We start from the raw sequence: 20,522 nt of genomic DNA, 5'->3' as shown, positions 1-20,522 counted from the left end.
GTATTTGTTGTTGTTATTAAGTGCCTTGTGCCTTGTGGTTCAAACTTACCTTGCAGTCCGGCCTCTCCTCGGAAACCCTATAAAGGGTCACTATGAGTCGGAACTGACTTGACATCACTTAATGACAATATATACATGTGTGTACACATATATGTATATGTATATCGATATTCCCTGTTTTCCCCCCTATTTGTCTTGTATGTTGTTTTTGCAGTATCCTGTCTGTACTGAGTATTCGGAAAGTCACAACCATGGAAGTACTTGATTTTTTTTTGTTTTTCAGCTTTGAAAATACTACACTACATGGATTGCTGCGTTTTAAAATTTATATTATTGATTCATTTATTTTTTTGATATTAGTCTTATTGAGAATTAGTACTAATCTAAAGTATGGCTGAAAATTAAATTACATGTTAATTGTTTGAAGTTTATAAATTCATAGATATCATGAAGATGGAAAGTGAATGCTGTCCTTAGTGTTGGAATAATATTTTAAATAGTTAACAAGTTTACCAATTTTAATGACTTAAAGCAGAATAAAATATGAGGAAACTAATTTTTTTGGCAGCTTTAACAAAAATGTTAAAACTGTAAAAAGTACAAAAAGCTATAATTATTATAATACTAAGACATTATTTCAGTCACTCGTTAAATGCAGATCTCTCCCGAGATTTTCACCAACCCATACATTTTTGTCACAAATAATTATAGTCCATAAATAATGAACACTTAAATTATCCACTGTTCCAGATGTGATATCAAATTTAACAGAATCTTGTAATACTAATACTACTGGTATCTGATCATTAGAATTTGTATACATTTTCTTCATACACAAATGTGCTTTGTCAGCATGGTAAGTGAGAGAAATGGGACTTGGTATCATGGAAGTTAAGCTAGCATTAACTTCATCTTATTAACAACATTACCATGGACAATTCATTTAATGGCCCTAAGTCTCCCTTTCTTCTTATATACAGTAAAGAAATAAACTAAAATTATTGTTTAAATAACATACGGTCAACGCATGTAAACATATGAATATATACAATATACATTTAAGGGGGCTTCAAAAAGTACATGGAGAATTTCCATTATCTTTTCATTCCATTTTGCACTAACATTTTGAAGCCCCAAGCTCACCAGTCGCTCCTTGGAAGCCCTATACAGGATCGCTATGGGTCAGAATCGAATTGACAGCACTTAACAACAACAACAATGTATGTACATAAGGAGCTATGGTAAGGAGCTCTGGTAGCGTAGTGGTTACGAATCGGGCTGAGAACGGTCAGCAGTTCGAGACTACCAGCTGCTCCGCGCGAGAAAGATGAGGCTTTCTGCTCCTGTAAAGATTTACAGCCTCGGGAACCCTGAACAGGGTCGCTATGAGTCAGAACTGACTCCACGGCACATAACAACAACAACAAGAAGTATGTACATACATATACACACAAAATCTATACTGTGGAAAAGAAAAGTTAAGAGGCTATTTATACGAAATAATTTTTACACATTGAAAATGACAGGGTTTATTTTATATGATTTTAAAAATAATCACTGAAAAGATATTTTATAAAAGGTAATGTTTACCTCATCTGCATTTAGATTTTTAAAAAAACTAATGATGTAATATCATTTCAAAAAGTATCCTCAGCATGTGATTATACTTCCATTTTATTTAGGATAACTGATCATATTTTGTATTTTGCACATTACCTATTATAGTACCTGAAGGGCTTGTTGGAAACCTGACCTATGAGTCCGTTTCGTCAACTGCAGTAAATGTAAGCTGGGCCCCACCATCTCAACCAAATGGTCTAGTCTTCTACTATATTTCACTGAGTTTACAGCAGCAGAGTCCTCGCCATGTGAAACCACCTCTAGTTACCTATGAAAGAAGCATATATTTTGATAATCTGGAAAAATATACTGATTACATATTAAAAATCACTCCATCAACAGAAAAGGGATTCTCTGATACCTATACTGCCCAGCTACACATCAAAACTGAAGAAGATGGTAGGCCAGTCCCTTTATTGCTTTTTAAGAAGATTGTTTTGCGCACTTTATTTATATTGCTTTCCGATAGAAACATTTTTCTTAAGATTATGTAGATTCTTCTGTTCTCAATTAATTAGCCTTTTAATAAACACAATAGCCTATTAGATAAATTTCTCAAAATTAAAATCTCTATTAATATAACTAAGTCCCTTTATTATTGAAGCCTCTGCTTTTTAATGCAAATTCACTTTTTGTTTCATTTAATATTCTCTTTTTCTTTTATAGTCCCAGAAACTTCACCAATAATCAACACTTTTAAAAACCTTTCCTCTACCTCAGTTCTCTTATCGTGGGATCCCCCATTAAAGCCAAATGGTGCAATACTAAGTTATGATTTAACTTTACAAGGACCAAATGAAAATTATTCTTTTATTACTTCTGATAACTATGTAACATTGGAAGAGCTTTCACCATTTACATTATATAGTTTTTTTGCTGCTGCAAGAACTATAAAAGGACTTGGTCCTGCCAGTATTCTTTTCTTTTACACAGATGAGACAGGTAAGCTGAAAACCCTGTTTCTTCAATGATTTCGTTGTTGCAGCGCTTGCTCTTTCTTTTTAAGGAACAGCATGGAAGCATGGAAAATGAAAGGACATTTGATTGTCTTTTTCTAGCAGAGTTGCAACTATTCATCTACTTTGCTGAACCTTTTTTCTTTGCTTTTTCTCCCTTTGTGTTTAAATTGGAGCTTCCGAATAAAGTGTTCTCTTTAAAATTACTTTGGACCTGTTGTATTCCAAGTACAAACAAGTAATTATTTCTGATATTCCTTTCTGAAATTAGAAAGGATTATTATATAAATCTTTCTTAACTAGTGTCTCTAAGAACTTAGAGTCATGATGTTAATTCTATGATAAAAATTTTATGAATGTAAGTTTTGTGATGTGTTTTCCTACAGTCCCTTTAGCACCTCCTCAAAATTTGACTGTAATCAACTACACTTCAGACTCTGTATGGCTGAAATGGAGCCCAAGTCCTCTCCCAGGCGGTATTGTTAAAGTATATACTTTTAAAATTCATGAAAATGAAACTGATACTATCTTTTATAAGGTAGGTTGATTATAACAGTATATATTTATTTAAATTTTTCAGAAATTGAGTTAAACTCTTGACAGGATAAAAATGTTTTAAATTAAGTAATTCTCTTAACAAGCAAAAGCTTTTTGTTTTATATAATTTAAGAATAATTTTCAAGATATGTGATCTGAATAGATGACCTTCACAGACTTGTGTACTTAGCTTTTATAGCTTCTGGACATCTACAACTTAAGAAATAATGAGACCATTTTGTTAATGCTGAAAAGTATATAGGAAAACATTTTTCTGGCTTATTCAAAATCTGTTAAAGGAAATGCAAATTATTTCTATTTATGTAAGGAAAACCAAGTCAAGTTTTTAAGCTTTTTATAAACAGTAGTTATGGAATCTGAGTAATCTGCTCTGATAATGTATATACCACACTAAATGGTCTTTTAATATAAATGATTATTATTTTACTTCAGTGTCAATTCGTTTGTAACAGTAAACACCACTTCCCTCCTCCATTTGTAGCATCCAGAATCAGTGAAGTATACCCACAGATATAATGCCACAGAACTGATATGATAAATACATCTGCATGATTTCTGCATTTAATTGCCAAATATATCATAATTAATTAGCATTTATTTTATTTTTTCCTCCCAAAATGCAAATGAAGTGCTGAAATGATCTTATTTAGTTACAGCAAGAAGAATATAAAAAATATACAGGAACCATTTTATCCAATATGTATGTAGTTATAATTTATCACTGATGTGAATTTTTTATAGCATGAATTGCTTACAAAATGAATAGTGAAAATCAAAAGCAGTGATTAAGGTTATGTCATGAGGAATAATGACTTTCTTTCTGGAAGCCAAGATATTAGTTTAAAATCTGATAGGCTGAGTAGAATCTGAATTACATTACTCCATAAATGTGGAATCTGTTTCCGAGAAGTGTGAAATTAGATTAATGACACTAAGCCTCTAGCACTCTAGTATCTATCCTCTGCCTAATCTTAAAATGTCCCCATTTTTTATTTGCTTTGTCTGTATGGGTCTTTGAGAAATGGATATCCAAAGGAAAAAAGAATAATTTTCTCTCAGTTCAAGTGTCATGTGCATATATGACCTAATCTTTCTAGAGTGGCGATCTCTAACAACGACATGATAAAACAAGGGCTCTGGTGTCAGATGGCCAAGTTCAAATCCTGTCTCTGAGATTTGCTGTGTTACGTTAGAAAAGCTGCTTAATGGCTCTGAGTCAGTTTCTTCAATTGAAAAACGGGAATCATAAAAGTGCATATGTAAAATGTTATGCTCATAAGGAGAAATCTACCATACAGCATTTAGAACAATTCTAGACATGTGGTAAACAATCTAGCTGTTATTATTATTGTACACAGATTAAAAATAATAATGAAAATCTCTCCAGTTTTTTAAAGATCATTAAGCATAAAATGACAATATTCCATTATCTGGATATGAAAATAACTTACATTCTGAAATTTTTAGGTATTTTGTTTTATCAATAGAAATGCTACCATTAATTAGTATTTTACTGTGGAGTCCTGGTTTGGTGCTGCTGGTTAATGCACTGGGCAGCAAGGCAATTTGAATTGCAAGGTTAGCAGTTCAAGCTCGCCAGCTGTTCCTAGGAAACCATATACAGAGTTGGAATCAACTCAATGGCACTTAACTACAACAACAATGTTTTACTAGTCAAAAATATTTAATCCTTATACAATAAAATACTGTATTTTGAAGAGGGAGAGGATGAGTAGTTTTGCTTTACAAAATTAACTACTTATAATATCTCCTTTTATTTTTCCATCAGTTTTCTTAATCTTATATTCTACAAAATTCCCTTAAATATTTTTTCACGATATCTATTATTTTTCTTCAATATCTAGTTTATTTTACCTGCTTTCCTTCCACTTATTGCCTTTCTTTCATAGTGTATATCCTTGTATTTTCTCTGTCATACATCCCTTTGTCCTGACATTATTAGCTCATTAAATATACATTTTATTTTTTCTTTTCTTTAATTATGCTTTTAATTTATTGGTGCATTTGTAGAGGCAGAATAATTCCAAAATCAAACAAATGTAACTTTCAACTTAGTCAATCCACTATGGGCCACAGAGAGTAAAATTCTGATCTATAGGTAACTCTCCTTTCATTGACAGGGTAATAGAATTTATTTAGTGTGAGCATTGTTTATAATATGTTTAGAAATATTCATCTTTCATACCTCACTGTCAGAATTTACACTTGTGTGAATCTGTCTACTATCTAGTAAGTACAGTTTTCATTATATTCTCATAGCTTTAGTGATTTCTCTGCTTACTAGTTTTTCCTGGTCAATATAAAAACTTACCTGTTTTATATCAAATTTCTTGTGATTAGATGCCATTGAGTTGGTTCCTACTCATAGCAACCTTATGCACAACAGAATGTGCGTGGTCCTGTCCCATCCTCACAACCGTTGTTAAGCTTGAGCCCATTGCTGTTGCTGCTATGCCAGTCATCTTGTTGGGGTCTTTCTCTTTTTCGCTGACCCTCCCCTTTACCTAGCATGATGTCCTTCTCCAGGGTCTGGTCCCGCCTGAAAATATGTCCAAAGTATAAGAGATGAAGTCTTGCCATCCTGGTTTCTAAGGAGCATTCTGGGTGTACTTCCTCCAGCACAGATTTCTTTGTTCTGTCAGTCCATGGTACTTCCAATATTCTTCTCTAATACTATAACTTATATTCATTAGTTCTTCTACAGTCTTCCTTACTCACTATCAAACTTTCACATACATAAGAACTATTTAAAATACCATGACTTGGGTCAAGCAGTCCCTTCACTTCAGTCCTCAAAATGACATCCTTGCTCTTGAACATTTTAAAGGGTCTTGTGCAGCAGATTTGCCTAATGCAATACATTGTTTTATTTCTTGACTACTGCTTTCATGAGTGTTGATAGTGGATCCAAGCATAATGAAGTCCTTAACAACTCAAAGAGTTAGTTATTAATTGTACAGTTCTATGATATTGTTCTAATGTGGCATCGAGACAGTTGTCATTCATAGCAACTCTATGTACAGCAAAATGAAACACCACCTGGTCTTGTGGTGTCTTCACAATCATTGCTATGTTTGAGCCTATTTTGCCCTCTGTTTTTTAATCCTTCTTCTTGAGGGTCTTCCACTTTTTCACTGATCCTCTACTTTACCAAGCATTATGTCCCTTTCTAGGGACTTGTCCCTCCTTATAATTTGTCAAAAGTACATAGGCTAGAACACCCAAAGTTGCAGATAGCACCCATTTGAGCTAGCCTTGATGCCTTGATAAACATAACTAAACTTGTTGTTGTTGTGAAGTGCTATCAAGTTGGTTCCGACCCACAGTGACCCTGTATAGGGTTTTCAAGAAGCATCTGGTGAGCATGAACCACCGACCTTGCAGTTCAAATGGCTTTGCAGTCTGGCACATTAACCCACAGCACCACACCAGGACTCCAGAACTAGACTAGAGGAAGATTAAAAAAAAAAAAAAAAATTGATAAAGGAAATGAGGGTAAATTGTTACAATTTGATGAACTTGACCTATACTCATGGAGGTAGTAACTCTAAATATCAAAATATCAACAGAGAGGGAAGGAGTCTTCACATTAAGTATCAATGCTATCTCCTCTGTACACAGGGTAGAGAGGGACGGGCAACTTAGACAATAGCTACCTAAAATGAGGGGGCGATTAAAGGCACAGAGTGACTGGCTTAGGTTTCAAGGGGTGGTTTATTTAATAGTGTATGGGGGAAGAAAGAGTTCCCACTGAATAGTTTTCATCTAATTTAGATGGGTCTGGTTAAAAGAGATGGGGATAAGATTCTTATGATTCAATAGTGAGTAATTGTTATCATGATTAATTGCGACTGTCACAATAGTAAAGATTGAAGTTTTGTAACAAAAACAGTGGAGTAGTTAATCTTACAACCCAGAAACAAAGGACCCTAGGATCATCAAGGGAGAAGAGCACAAGTGGAATGTGAGACCTTATCCAGAGAAGCAGCGATGGGGACATGGAGAGGGGAGCGGCTGAGGACTCTAGACTCATGGGAAGAGAGGGGCTAAGAGATGGCAGCCAGGAGACAGGCTTGTAGAACGTGCCCTTTGGTGGTGTAAATTATTATATATGCCTGAGTGTTTAAAAAAAAAAGAAAGAAAAGAAAAAAGAGCTAAAGTGAACAGAGAGATATACTGTTAACTGATGATACATGGAGGGGATTATAATCATTGTAATGAAACAAGGTGTATGATTTGGTGACTGTAAAACTGATGATCTGCCTTGTAAACTTTCACTCAATCCATAATAAAAACCTAAAAAAAGAAGTACCTAGTTTCACCATCCTCGCTTCTAAGTATTTTCTGATTTATCATTGTTGTGCTTATTGGGTTATAATCCATACAGAAGACTGGAGTCTTTGATCTTTATCTTAAGTGTTTTCAGTCCTGTTCACTTTTAGCAAGCAACATTGTGTTATCTGTGTATTCCAGGTTGCTAATGAATCTTCATCTAATCATGATGCAGCATCTCAGATCATTTGCTGAGTCTAAAGATTGAATGAAAATGCTGAAAAGCCATAACCCTGAAGCATACCTTTCCTGATTTTAAACTATCCAGTATCTCATGTTCTGTTTGAATGAATGCCTCTGACCTGTGTACAGATTCTGCATGAGCACAAATAACTGTTTTGCTATTTCCATTCTTTGTAATTTTATCCATAATGTGTTATGATACATGCTATTGAATGCTTTTGTATAGACAATAAAACACAGGTAAACATTTTTCTTGTACTGTATGCTTTCAGCTAAGATCTATGTGATACTGACAATGCTATCATTCATTCTACATCCTTTTCCAAAACCAGCTTTTTGGTAATTCGCTTTGAATGTGCTGCTGCAAACATCTTTAAATTATGTCCAGCAAAATTTTACTTGCATATGATATTAATGGTGCTATTTGATAACTTCTTTATTTTGATGGATGGCTTTTCTTTGGAATGAGCACAAATACTCTTCCAGTTGGATGGTATAGTAGATGTCTTCTAAATTTCTTGGCATAAATGAGTGAGGGCTTTTCCAGTCTTGCATTCATTTGTTGGAACCTTTCTATTGGTATTTCAATTCCTGGAGAGTTTTTTTGTTTTTGTTTTTTGTCAATGTCTTCAGAACAACTTGGCCTTTTACCTTCAATACCCTGTGTTTTGATCATATGCTACTTCCTGAAATGGCTGAATGTTGACTAATTATTTTTGATACAATGACTCTGTGTATTATTTTCATCTTCTTTAGATGCTTCCTACATCATTCAATATTTTACTTATAGAATTCTTCAATATCTCACTCAAAGCTTGAATTTTTTTCTTCAGTTCTCTCAGCTTGAGAAATGCCACACGTCTTCTTCCCTTTCGGTTGTCTAAGTCCAGATGTTTTCCTATCTCATTAGAGTACTTTGTCTTCTCAAGCTACCTTTTGAAATCTTGTATTCAGTTCTTTTATTTCATGATTTCTCTCTTTTTCTTTAGATCCTATACATTCTAGAGCAGTTTCAGTTTCTTCTGACATTGATGTTAGTGTTTTGTTTCTTTGCTGTCTTTTTAATCATCCTTTGCTTTCTTCATACATACTGTCTTTGTCATCCCACAACCAGTCTGATCTTCTTTGGTCACTACTGTTCAGTGAATCAAATCTATTCTTGAGATGGTCTCTGAATTCAAATGGGATGTACCCAAGGTCGTACTTTGTTTCTTGTGGTCTTGTTTTCATTTTCTTCAGCTTCAGCTTGAACTTGAATATGAGCAATTGTTGGTGTGCTCCATAGTTAGCTCCTGAGTGTGTTCTTTCTTCAGATGCCGCTTATTTGATTCCTATGTATTCCATCCTTTGTGAGATTCATGTACGTAGTTGCCATATATGTTGTTGTAAGTTGTTTACAATGAATAAGTCCTTAGTTTTATAAAATTCTGTCCTGTAATCTCTTGGATTGTTTTTATCAGGACCATATTTTCCAGCTATTTTCTTTCCAATGGTTATGTTCCAGTCACCAGTAATTATCAATAAAGTTTTATAGTTAATACTGCCAAGAACCATGTCTTGTATATTTTAATAACCTGCAAGCCATTTAACAATGTGCTCAATAAATAGTAAAGACTAGTGGATGAATGGATAAAAATTGCTAAAGGATGGTAATAGTTTTGTAGAAAATATTTTAAACTATGATTCCAAGTGTAAATACCCTGAGAGTTACTATTGGTATATTTTAACTACTGAATTGGTCAAAAAGTAAGTCAAAGTGGTCTCTCCCCCTGGGCCACATATAATGTATTATTCCTAAAATTATGCCAGACTATCTGCTCTGTCTACAATTGACCAATCTTAACTGTTCTTGCAGTTATGACAATTATATTTGAATACAGACTTTACATTCAATACTACATTTATGTACACGAAGGCATATTTTTTCTCAAAAGACAAATTTTGAGGACTGTTTTATTACTGTTTACATTGTTTTCTGAACAGAATATATCAAGTTAAAAATTTTGATGATGCAATATGACGGAGAAGTCTTTTTTGTTTCTGTTTTTCAGAACATTTCAGGTTTTGAAACTGAAGCCAAACTTGTTGGATTGGAACCAGTCAGTACCTATTTCATCAGCATATCTGCTTTTACCAAAGTCGGAAATGGCAATCAGTTTAGTAATATGGTAAAATTCACAACTCAAGAATCAGGTTAGACATAGTTTTTCTTTTTTAGCCAACAAATGTTGCATTTTATATTTAATACACACTTTGCTGTTTTTTATTTCATGTGACAAAATATCACTATTTAAGAATACACTCAAAGAAAAGTTAAATTTAAGCGCTAGCCTAGGTCTTGTTCTCTGAAATATCACACACACACACACACACACATGTTGTTGTTCTAAGTGCTGTCAAGTCACTTCTGACTCAGTGACCCTATATAGAGTTTCCAATGAGTGGCTGGTGGGCTTGAACTTTGTGGTAGGTAGTCCAGTGCTTATCCTTCAGCACCACATCAGGCTATCTATCTATCTATCTATACACACACATACACACAAACATATATTAATACCTATATGTCTATTCATGGTTTTTTCCTTTTGAATTGAATTATGGAAATTATAATAGAAGACTAGTTTTGGAACAAAGTAGACTTCTATTGTGAAAACTATTGAATTCTTAGGTCATTAGAAACAGCAGGAAAAAAAAGTAGTTAGGTGAATGAAGCAGTCATTTTTAACATGGCCATTTTTATTTTTATGAGGCAGTACCTATATTTTCTTTTACTAAGAAGAGATGTGACACATGGAGGGAGCTCTGAAATACCAGTAGCTAATTTAATGAATTAAAACACTGTTACCTGTCATGTCATGCACATGCACACATGCCAGGTCATGCCTATATGTGAGTTTTGAATTATTTCTATTTATGAAAGAATTTTGTGCAGCGTAAGAGTATATTTTTTCTTGTTTTAATCAGGACATATATGCCTTCAAGGCATTCATGTCTGTCTTGCTTATTTTTGGTCAACAACAGTTGACTAAGATCCTATCTTAGTCAACTCTTATTAACACCTTTGGATTCATTTCTTCTTGTTTGAATGTATGCTTAAATTGAGATTGATGATTACTCAGTGCTAAGTTAATCTTTTAAAATTCATTTATGAGTGTTTGAAATTTTTCCCCATAAACGGCCCATAAGGACAAGTTATGTAAATAATATTTATGGTAGATTTAAAAAGTAAGAGTCTGATGTCAGGGTGTCTTGATTTGAATCTGAGCTTCATGACTAACCGAGGCAAAGTCTCTTGACTTATCTAAGTGTCTGTATCCCTTAACTAAAAAGAGGCATACATTGGCAGTAGCTGTTTTATAAGGGTGTGGCATAGTAAGATAAGCACTGAACCACAAGGTCAGTTTGAACCACAAGGTCAGCGGTTTAAGCCCACCAACCATTCCTCGGAAACACTATACAGAGTCACTTAAAATTGATACTGACTCCATGGCACTTAGCAACAACAACGTAAAGCACTATTAGAGTGTCAGATATATACTAAATGAGCAATTAATGTTACTATTGCAATGATCTATATTTTATAAATGAAGCAGTTCAGCCAAATTAAAGGTAAAGGTACTGAGAAAATTAGTGAACAAATTTAATTGAAAATCAGTCATCTTGTATGAGCTGCATACCATAAATGAGTGATAGTATATAAAAATGTTAAACCTATAAAGAAAAAACTTTTTAACAATATTTATATATCAGGTTAATAAAAGTCAGGGCTAATCTTGTAGAAAGTACCATAAACCAATAAATATTCTTGTAACAATAAGCCAAAATGCTACAGATATGAGAAAGATTTCACCTTTATGGTTTATAATAACAGCTGGTTAGTTCATTGCTTAGAGGTTTATGAAGTCAGTGAAATGAATGCTCACAGAACATGCAATCCATAAAATAAAAACATGAGTTTAGGTTTAGGAACTGTATTTAGCAAATTATCAATAATCTCTTTTAATTTATATAAAGAAATTGTAGCTATTGGATTTTAAAATAAGAAAGGTTAATTATTAATGATGTTTAGTTGTCAGATCCCTTGATCAGTTGTTCTTTGTTTAATTTTAAGTTCACATGTTTCCCTAAGTATTCTGTTTAGTACTGATGTCTTTATCTTACAGAGGAAGGAAGATTTGTAAGACCTGTAGGTAGGTTAGCGTTTATTTGAGTTTTCTTTAAATCACTATATTTTGTACAATGGAAGCAAGTTACTTTCTTTCATCGCTTAATATTTTAATCCATGAATTGACTAAATACTAAATTTCCTTCTACCAACATCTTTTTACTGAATTAAGAAAAACTATCCTACTAAATCTATGCATTAGAGGATTTCAGATAATTAGTTACTTAGATTGAAAATAACCAGTTTCTTCAATCTGCAATAACATTAAAGGTCAGGGCATTGCTCTTAAATCTGGTCTATCACACATAAAAGACATCTGATAAATTGTATTACTTATATATAAATTCAAAAGCATTAAAAAATAGCAGGGGTTCCCTACACCTTTCTTTAGATGTTAAAGAGATACTAAAGAATAAGTTCCTCACAATTCCTCCAAAGAACCCATGTCAGTATAACATTGTTTTGTTGTTAAGTGCCTTGAGTCAATTCCGACTCATAATGACCCTATATGGAGCTCTGGTAGTGTAGTGGTTACGAATCGGGCTGTGAACCTTAAGGTCAGCGGTTCGAAACTACCAGCTGCTCCGCGGGAGAAAGATCAGGCTTTCTTCTCCCGTAAAGATTTACACCCTCGGAAACCCTGTACGGGGTCACTATGGGTCAAAACCGACTCGACGGCACTTAACAACAACAACAACAATGACCCTATATAGGGTTTCCAAGGGGCAGCTGGTGGGTTTGAACTTCTGACCTTGTGGTTTGCATTCCAGTGCTGATCCTACAGCGGCCACACCAGGAGTCCAGTATAAAAGCAGAATCCTTACATTGTTATGTGTTTCCCAGTACTGTTAAATCCCAATGTATTACCTTAGGGAGATACTTACATCTAAGATTTGCATACATTGGTTTCACATTAAAGTATTGCTAAGACCACTCCTTTCTGATTAAGAAAGCAGACATCAGCCACGGCCTGGGATTGAGGCCCCAGAGTTCCTCCTTAGAATTCCAGTATGTGATTGATGCCTGGTCTTGGAAAATATTTAGTGACTGATTCAGTGTTATCAGATTAAAAAGATAAATAGAAAACAGGCCAAGTATCATTAGATTCAACCCATGTCAAGAACTTTTTAAGCACACCTTGAAAGGTTGATATATTCTACTTTAATTTTTCTTCTGCCCTTAAACATGATTGTTTTTAGCAATTACATTATTGAATCTCTATCTACTAAATGTGTTATGTTTTAACTTCGGACATCTGTTTATCTCTTAAGTTCCAGATGTTGTGCAGAATGTTCAATGTATAGCAACTACCTGGCAGTCAGTTTTATTAACGTGGGATCCACCCAAAAAGGCAAATGGAGTCATCACACATTACATGCTAACTATGGAAAGGAGTTCTACAGAAGTCTCTCCTCATGATCGCATGCATACTTTTATGAAACTTCTAGCCAATACCTCCTATGTCTTTAAAGTAAGAGCGTCAACCTCAGCAGGTGAAGGTGATGAAAGCATGTGCACTGTCAGCACACTACATGAAGCAGGTAACTCTCACACGACACAGAACAATTTGTGGAATGTGTTGTACATTTTTCAGTGCCATTTGCAATCTTTATACCATCTAACCCCAATCCACTGCTGACAAATCAGTTCCAATTCCTAGCAACACTATAGGACAGAGTAGAATTGCTCCATATAGTTTCTAGTCAATTAGCTCCTCAAGTCTTTTATCAGTTCTAATATCCCTGGAGAATCTGCTGACACCAAACTTGCTAGATCACCCCCTTCTTCTTAAACCTCTTTTTCCCTTGGTCCTTCTCCTCCTTTTCCAGATATGCTTTTATGTCCTCTTCTTACTTACATGCCCTAATTGAGGGATTCCCCAGAGTCTACAATCAGCGGACTCTATATATTCTTAATACAGTTGAATTTGTACATTTGTTTTGTCTGTGGAGGTAACTCTCCAATCAATAGCTAAGGTTCTAAGGTTATTATCTTCAATTGTAGTCTATGTCCAACATATTGTTAGAGATTTTCAACTGAGAAATTGATTGGACTACCAATCCTAAGTATATTCAAAATGGTTCTGTTACATAAAATAACATTTGCTTCTCTTCCAGACTTATCTATGCCTGTTCTTGGAAATCAATTAGATCTAAGCCCTATATGTTTATGTAATGTCTCCCTATTTCTCCTACCTGTAATCAGATTTTACTAATTCAATCCCTGAAAAAGTCCTGTAATTTGCCCTTTTTCCTCCAGTTTGACTACTTAGTGTTTATTGTGTAATGAGTCAGTTTTTCAATTGTAGTAACCCTCTACAGGGTTTCCCAGGAGTGACTGGTGGTTCTGAACTGCCGACCTTCCAGCTAGCAGCCCAGTGCTTATCCTACAGTTCCACACTGAGATTCTAATTTGACTGCTACATATACTGGAGTCTGGGTGAGGTGCTGCAGGTTAATGCACCCAACTGCAAAGCTAGTTTGAACCACAAGGTTGGTGCTTCAGGCTCTTCAGTCACTCACAGGGTCTCTATGAGTCGAACCAACTCAATGGCACTTAACAACAACAACAACATTGTACATATTTTGGGAGAAAGATGAGGCTTTCTATTCCTGTGAAGATTTAAAGCCTTAGAAGCCCTGTACAAGACTGGCATTTAACAACAGAATGATATTTATCAGAACCGACTTAATGGCACTGAACAACAGCAAGTTATATATATCATACGTTTGCTAAATCCTATTATAATACCTAACCAGACTCCCTTTATTGTGACTGAAACTAATCAAGCTTGTCCTTCAAACGTAACTTTTCACCTACCCAGTTTCATTGCATCTATTTTAGCATGTATTTACTGAGTTCTTGTGTAATGGCAGTTGAAGTTTATTATCTGGTGGTAAGGGTTAGACATATCAGTTTGGTTTTCTGAAGCATAGAGGTAGAAATGAAAGACACATTGTTTAGATATTGCCCAGAATATTTCAGATGTTTTATTTAGTCTCATTTCCTACAAAATATATAGAATAATTAATCAACAATTTGAATTAAGCTTTTGTCTAGTTTTCTATTTTATGTGCCTATACTTGCTGTTGTTAAGTGCCATCGAGTTGCTTTGACTCATAGGGTTGCCAAGGAGCAGCTGGTGGGTTTGAACTGCTCATCTATGCTTCCTGCCAAACTTCATTCAGTTCAACATACTTATTTTATTAAATTCAGAAAACATTTATTAAGCACTTACTTTGGGCTAATTGAACCCTAGTATGTTGCTGTGGGTTAATACGCTAGACTGCAAAGTCAGTTTGAGCTACAAGGTCACCAGCCACTCCTCGGAAACCCTATACAGAGCCAACTCGACAGCACTTAACAACAACAACATGGTGCTGTAGGATAAGCACTGTATTCATTCTTTAAAACCACATGTTAGTGTGGCTTCTTTAAAAATATTTCAATGACATGTCAAGTTTTAAAATAAAGATTCCTAGATTTTACCACAGTCTTGATGAATTATGGTCTCAGGAGGTAAGGCCCCCAAATGTGTAATTTTAGGCATCTTTCCAGGTGATCTAAGGCTCTGCAAGTTGTGAGAATACTGGAGTAAGTTACCCAGGAAGTTGAAATGTATAGCAGTGTGGTGGTGATATGGAGCACTGAGGACAGGCAAACCATGCCAGAGAGTTCCAGTAAGGAAAACCAGGTGCTTTCCCAGTGGGTGGGCAACAGATCATGGCTATGCAGAGACTGAGAGAAGGAAAAAGTGTATATTCAAATCCAGGCAGACTACCTGGTCTTGTATCAGGTAAAATAGTCTCAGTTATTGGCTGGTAGCTAAGTCTTAGAGAACTCTCCCCATTCCCTCCCCTTCCACCCCCCAAGAGTAAAGGTAAAGAAGGGAAGAAAGAAACAAAAGCAGATAAGAAAACAATTCACAAAGATGTGAGTGGTTCAGGACTAAGAGAACAATACAAAATATTCATTCATTGTGTCTGGTATTTAAGGTGATGGCTTAATCATAAAACAATGAAGCAGAGGTTCAGTTAGTAGAACTAAGATAAGACAGAGAATCAAAGTGTCAGTATGTAGTTGATAGAGAGTCATTGAACTTAGGTACATGTCTCTGTAAAATTCCCCTAACTAGGGAATTCAATTGACTCTTAATGCAGGATTAAGAGACCATATGAATGGAAATTGAAGGTATTCTAAATCAGAGAATTTCAAGTTATTAGACATATTGAACACAATATAATCTTATTACTACTAACAGTCAGTATTTCTTAAAATTTGGACTCTGACTCTTTGTTTAAAATAAACACCCCAGAGTTTTAAACCCCTTGTTTAAAAATAAACATCCCAGAGTCTCTGTTCCATGCATATATAATCAAAATTTTGGAAATAAGATTCATGAATCTTCATTTAAGTAAGAAATTTGGGTGATAAAGTTGCTGAAAGTTTAGAACCACACAATTCCACTGTAAATGCTTTGTGGGAACATTTCTTATTTGTCTTTTTTTGAACTCACAGTTGCTGGCAGAGGGATTTGGGCATTGTAGATACTCAAATGTTTGTAAAAAAAATAAAGAATGAATTATTTTCTTCTAAAATTCATCATTTTTCATATGGGTTTTTACTCTAGTAATATATTATTTTTACATTTCCACTAGGCAGAAAGAAAATGTTTTAATTAAGAGAAGTGTTCTTGATCTGATATATAAATATGAATTGCTGCTTCAAAATATTAAAACATTTTTTCATTGTTAAAATTACATTTCCAGGCTAGTGTATAATTTTATTTATGGTTACAATACTTATGATGAGAATAGTTTGCTTTTATCTGGGTTCACATAGATTGTTTCTTGATGAGCGGTTAGTAAAAACTAGGGAGTCATTGTTCAGAATGGAAATGGTTTTATAGCTGTTACAAACTTCTAATTTATGGTGGTCTAAGATTAGTCACAGTGTATACCCAGCTCTGAGTCACTGACTCTGTACTTACTTTTGACATAAAGTGAAATCAAATTTGGCTCACGCTCTCATTGCCTACTGTCTGACCTTAACATTCCTTTCAGGGATTATTGGGTATTTTTTCAGTGTAAACTTGGTCATATGTGGGACACAGCTAACCATGCATCATGAAGATTGAATTTATGAGGAGATTAGTGTTTGGTGTCTAAACTGTTCCATTGTCACAGTCAAACATCTTGGGATGGGGCAGTATAAATGAAGTGCTCTAAAACTGGTACTTTTAACATTATTTTACATTAAAATACATATTCCAGTAAAAAATAAGACAGCAAGTCCATGTGCATGCAGCTTTTAAGTTTTTGATCCTGCAATTGGTTCAAACTACATGAAATTACTCCTATTATTATCAAATCTTTGTAAGTGTAATGATTTCATATTCAGTTTAGTTTTTGTTTTCTTGGTCAAATAAATTTTTTTCAGCACTATTCTAAGTTCAATAATTTGGAGCGCAAGAGAAAAATAAACTGCGTTCCCTCAGATACTTAAAACTTAATTGAGGACAATTGAATTATACCCTTGTGGTTTTTAGAAGTGTTTATTAGTGTTATGTTCAATGGAAAATATTGGATACATGCAGGACTAAGTAGAAGTCCTCTGCAAATATTTTAATGATGCATAATATTTGGTAGGTATGTGTTCAATATTCTTACCTTTTGTTTCCTTTTCCTACTTCCTGGTACTTTTAAAATCCTTGTACTGCTTAATAGCATATACATAAACAATCATTATCTGAAAAGCTTAGACTACCATTCTCTTAAAAACTGTTGAAGAAATATACTTATTATACACTGTATATATCCAATTTTAGATGTCCAAAATATTAGACAAAATCTCCTCAATCTGAAATCACAGAGCAGATTCTGATTATGACTAAATCTGTTCTCCATTTGCCACCTTATTTTCTAAATGGGATAGTTACATTAATTGTATGACTTTATACCATTTTTAAAAGGTAGGTGTTTTCCTCATGATTGCATACTATGCACTAATTCAAGCTTTACTTTTTTCCTATGTCTGCATCCTACTTTAATTGTTCTCATCTATCCCCTGAGTTGAGATGAGAAGTCAAAGATGCAAGAAAATTGCAAGACTCATTTGATTTTAAGCAACTGAATTGACACATTCTATTTGCCAGTGTGTAATTGCTGGCAGCACAAAAGTCATTATAGTTGCCTGTCATGGACAGAGAGAAATGACTGCTAGCATTGCTAATCTAATTGAAATTCAGATGTTTTACAAAATCTGTTTTAAATGGATTAAATATTAAATACAACACTTTTCATCAAAGAGTACATCGTATGATAAGTGCTTTTGTATACTCATAATAGTGGAAAGCTAGACAATATATATTTATTTACTCCTTACTCCTGGTGTGGTGCTGTAAGATCAGTAAATGCAAACTACAAGGTCAGCAGTTCAAATCCATCAGCTGCTCCTCAGAAATCCTATACATGGTCTCTAAGGGTTGGAACCAACTTGACTAAATTTGAGAATAAATGTCAGTGATGATTTCAAATAACTCCTTTATTATTGTGAAGCATATTCATTCAAAACAAAGCAATTAAACTCTTTATAATACATTGATAAAATCTATGAATTTATGAGAAATAGGTTATATTAAAGACTTTATTGAAGAAGTGGGCTATGCTCATGGGTAGCTTCATAATGGCTGTATAGGAAAACTTTGAGGCCAGAAACCCAATTGCAAGAGGATCATAGAATTGTTTCTAGAATCTTTCATTTCAGTCAGTACACTAATGTTTACCTAAATAGTCTGACAGAAATCAATAAAACAGTAAAGCTGTAAATATCCTTTCTTGTTCTTCAATATGCTGTCAAGAAAATATCAATACTAAGAGAACATAGAAGAGAAGATTAAATAGATGAAATGGACTTTATACCATACTTGGATTTGCATGACTGTGAAAGTTTGAAAACAATAGGGTAGGAAATCAGGATTTATGTTACATTTGGAGTAGGAAAATAGCAAAATAATCTAAACTGATTCTTTTAGGACCATTTCCCTAAACACTAGTAATCACTTTAGATGCAGATGGATTTGTTCATTATATATTTACTGACTCTCTTAAATCACAAATAATATAATCCAAAGTCATTTCAATGGTTCACAGTGGCTCTTCTTCAACCAGTTCTTCTTCCCTAGTTATCTATATAAGCTCCCTGAAAAGTTATATAGACTATTAAGGGCAAATATCCTTTACCTCCTTGAAGTTTGTCCTCATACCATTTCTAAACTGAGTTCTGGTGTGGTGCTATGGGTTAATGCGCCAGACTGCAAAGCCATTTGAACTGCAAGGTCGGTGATTCAAGCTCACCAGCGGCTCCTTGGAAACCCTATACAGGGTCGCTATGGGTCGGAACCGACTCGACGGTACTTAACAACAACAACAACAACACCATTTCTAAAGAGAGGTTATTTATATAATTGGGTATTTTCCCTCTGGTAGTGTAGTGGTTATGAATCGGGCTGCGAACCTTAAGGTCAGCAGTTCGAAACTACCAGCCGCTCCGCGGGAGAAAGATGAGGCTTTCTGTTCTCATAAAAGATTTACAGCCTCAGAAACCCTGTACAGGGTCGCTATGGGTCGGAACCGACTCGACGGCACTTAACAACAACAACAACAACATTCTCCCTCCAGAATTATCTACCTTCCTTTTCGGCTTTACTCCTTTTGTATTTATCATTGCCTGTGGGCTTAAAAATTCTGTTTTCCTGTTGAATCTAGAGAGTTCTTTAAATATTTCAGACACTAATGGAGTCCTGGTATGGCACTGCAGGATAAGTACTGGACTTCTAGCCTCAGGGTTGGCACTTCAAATCCACCAGCTGCTCCTCGGAAACCCTATACATGGTCTCTGTGCGTTGGAACCGACTCAAGGGCACTTAACAACAACAGCAATAGCAAATAATAAAATATGGTTTGCAAATATTTTACCGCATGTTGCAGCTTGTTTTTCCTTTCTTTCTTTCTTTTTTTTTTTTTTTTCTTTCTTTTGAAAGGATCTTTTGCAAAGGAAAACTTTAAAATTTTGATGGAGTCTGATCACATTTACATTTATAAACTGTGGTTTAGTGTTCAGTTTAAGAACTCTTTGGCTAGCTGGTTGGTGTTTTGTTGTTAATTGCTGTAATTTCTGCTCTGACTCATGACGACCTTATGCATAACAAAATAAAAAAATCTTGCCTGGTCCTGCACCATCTTCATGATCATTGATATGTTTGAGCCCTTTGTTTTGCCGATTGTATTGAAGGTTTTCTTCATTGTCTTTGTGCTCTACACCACCAAACATCGTGTGCTTTTCTAGTGATTGGTCTTTCCTGATTATATGTCCAAAGTGAGTTAAATTGTTACATGTTAGCTTCTGAGGACGTTCTGGTTGTATTTATTTTAATTGTTATTTGTTTGTTCCCTGTAAGCCCCTGGTATATTCAGTATTCTTTGCTAATACTGCAATAGAAAACATTAGTTTGTCTTTTTTTTTTTTTTTTTTTACAATATTCGCATGCTTTTAAGGTAACTAGAAGGACCTGCATCAGGCTCATCTTAGTCACCAAAGTGATGCTTTTGCTTTTTAAAACTTTTATAACAATTTGGCCTAATACAATTCCTTGTTTGAATTCCTAACTGCTACTTCCTTAGAGGTTG

The 20,522-nt window shown here is 34.5% G+C and overlaps 1 protein-coding gene across 1 annotated transcript in view; it reads left to right on the top strand.

Annotated features, from left to right (window-relative positions):
- The window catches only part of PTPRQ (protein tyrosine phosphatase, receptor type, Q), a 338,184-nt gene that overhangs the window by 139,392 nt on the left and 178,270 nt on the right, over window positions 1-20,522 (top strand). Inside the window, exons 21-25 of the mRNA XM_006871836.1 lie at window positions 1,726-2,019; window positions 2,287-2,562; window positions 2,963-3,114; window positions 9,722-9,863; window positions 13,107-13,376. Of these exons, the coding sequence (XP_006871898.1) occupies window positions 1,726-2,019; window positions 2,287-2,562; window positions 2,963-3,114; window positions 9,722-9,863; window positions 13,107-13,376 (1,134 nt within the window). The remainder of the gene's footprint in view (window positions 1-1,725; window positions 2,020-2,286; window positions 2,563-2,962; window positions 3,115-9,721; window positions 9,864-13,106; window positions 13,377-20,522) is intronic.

Source organism: Chrysochloris asiatica, unplaced genomic scaffold (genome assembly GCF_000296735.1).
Source record: "Chrysochloris asiatica unplaced genomic scaffold, ChrAsi1.0 scaffold00175, whole genome shotgun sequence".
NCBI classification, from domain to species: domain Eukaryota; kingdom Metazoa; phylum Chordata; class Mammalia; order Afrosoricida; family Chrysochloridae; genus Chrysochloris; species Chrysochloris asiatica.
Note: the sequence above shows the minus strand (reverse complement) of the source record. Positions and strands in the feature narration are given on the sequence as shown.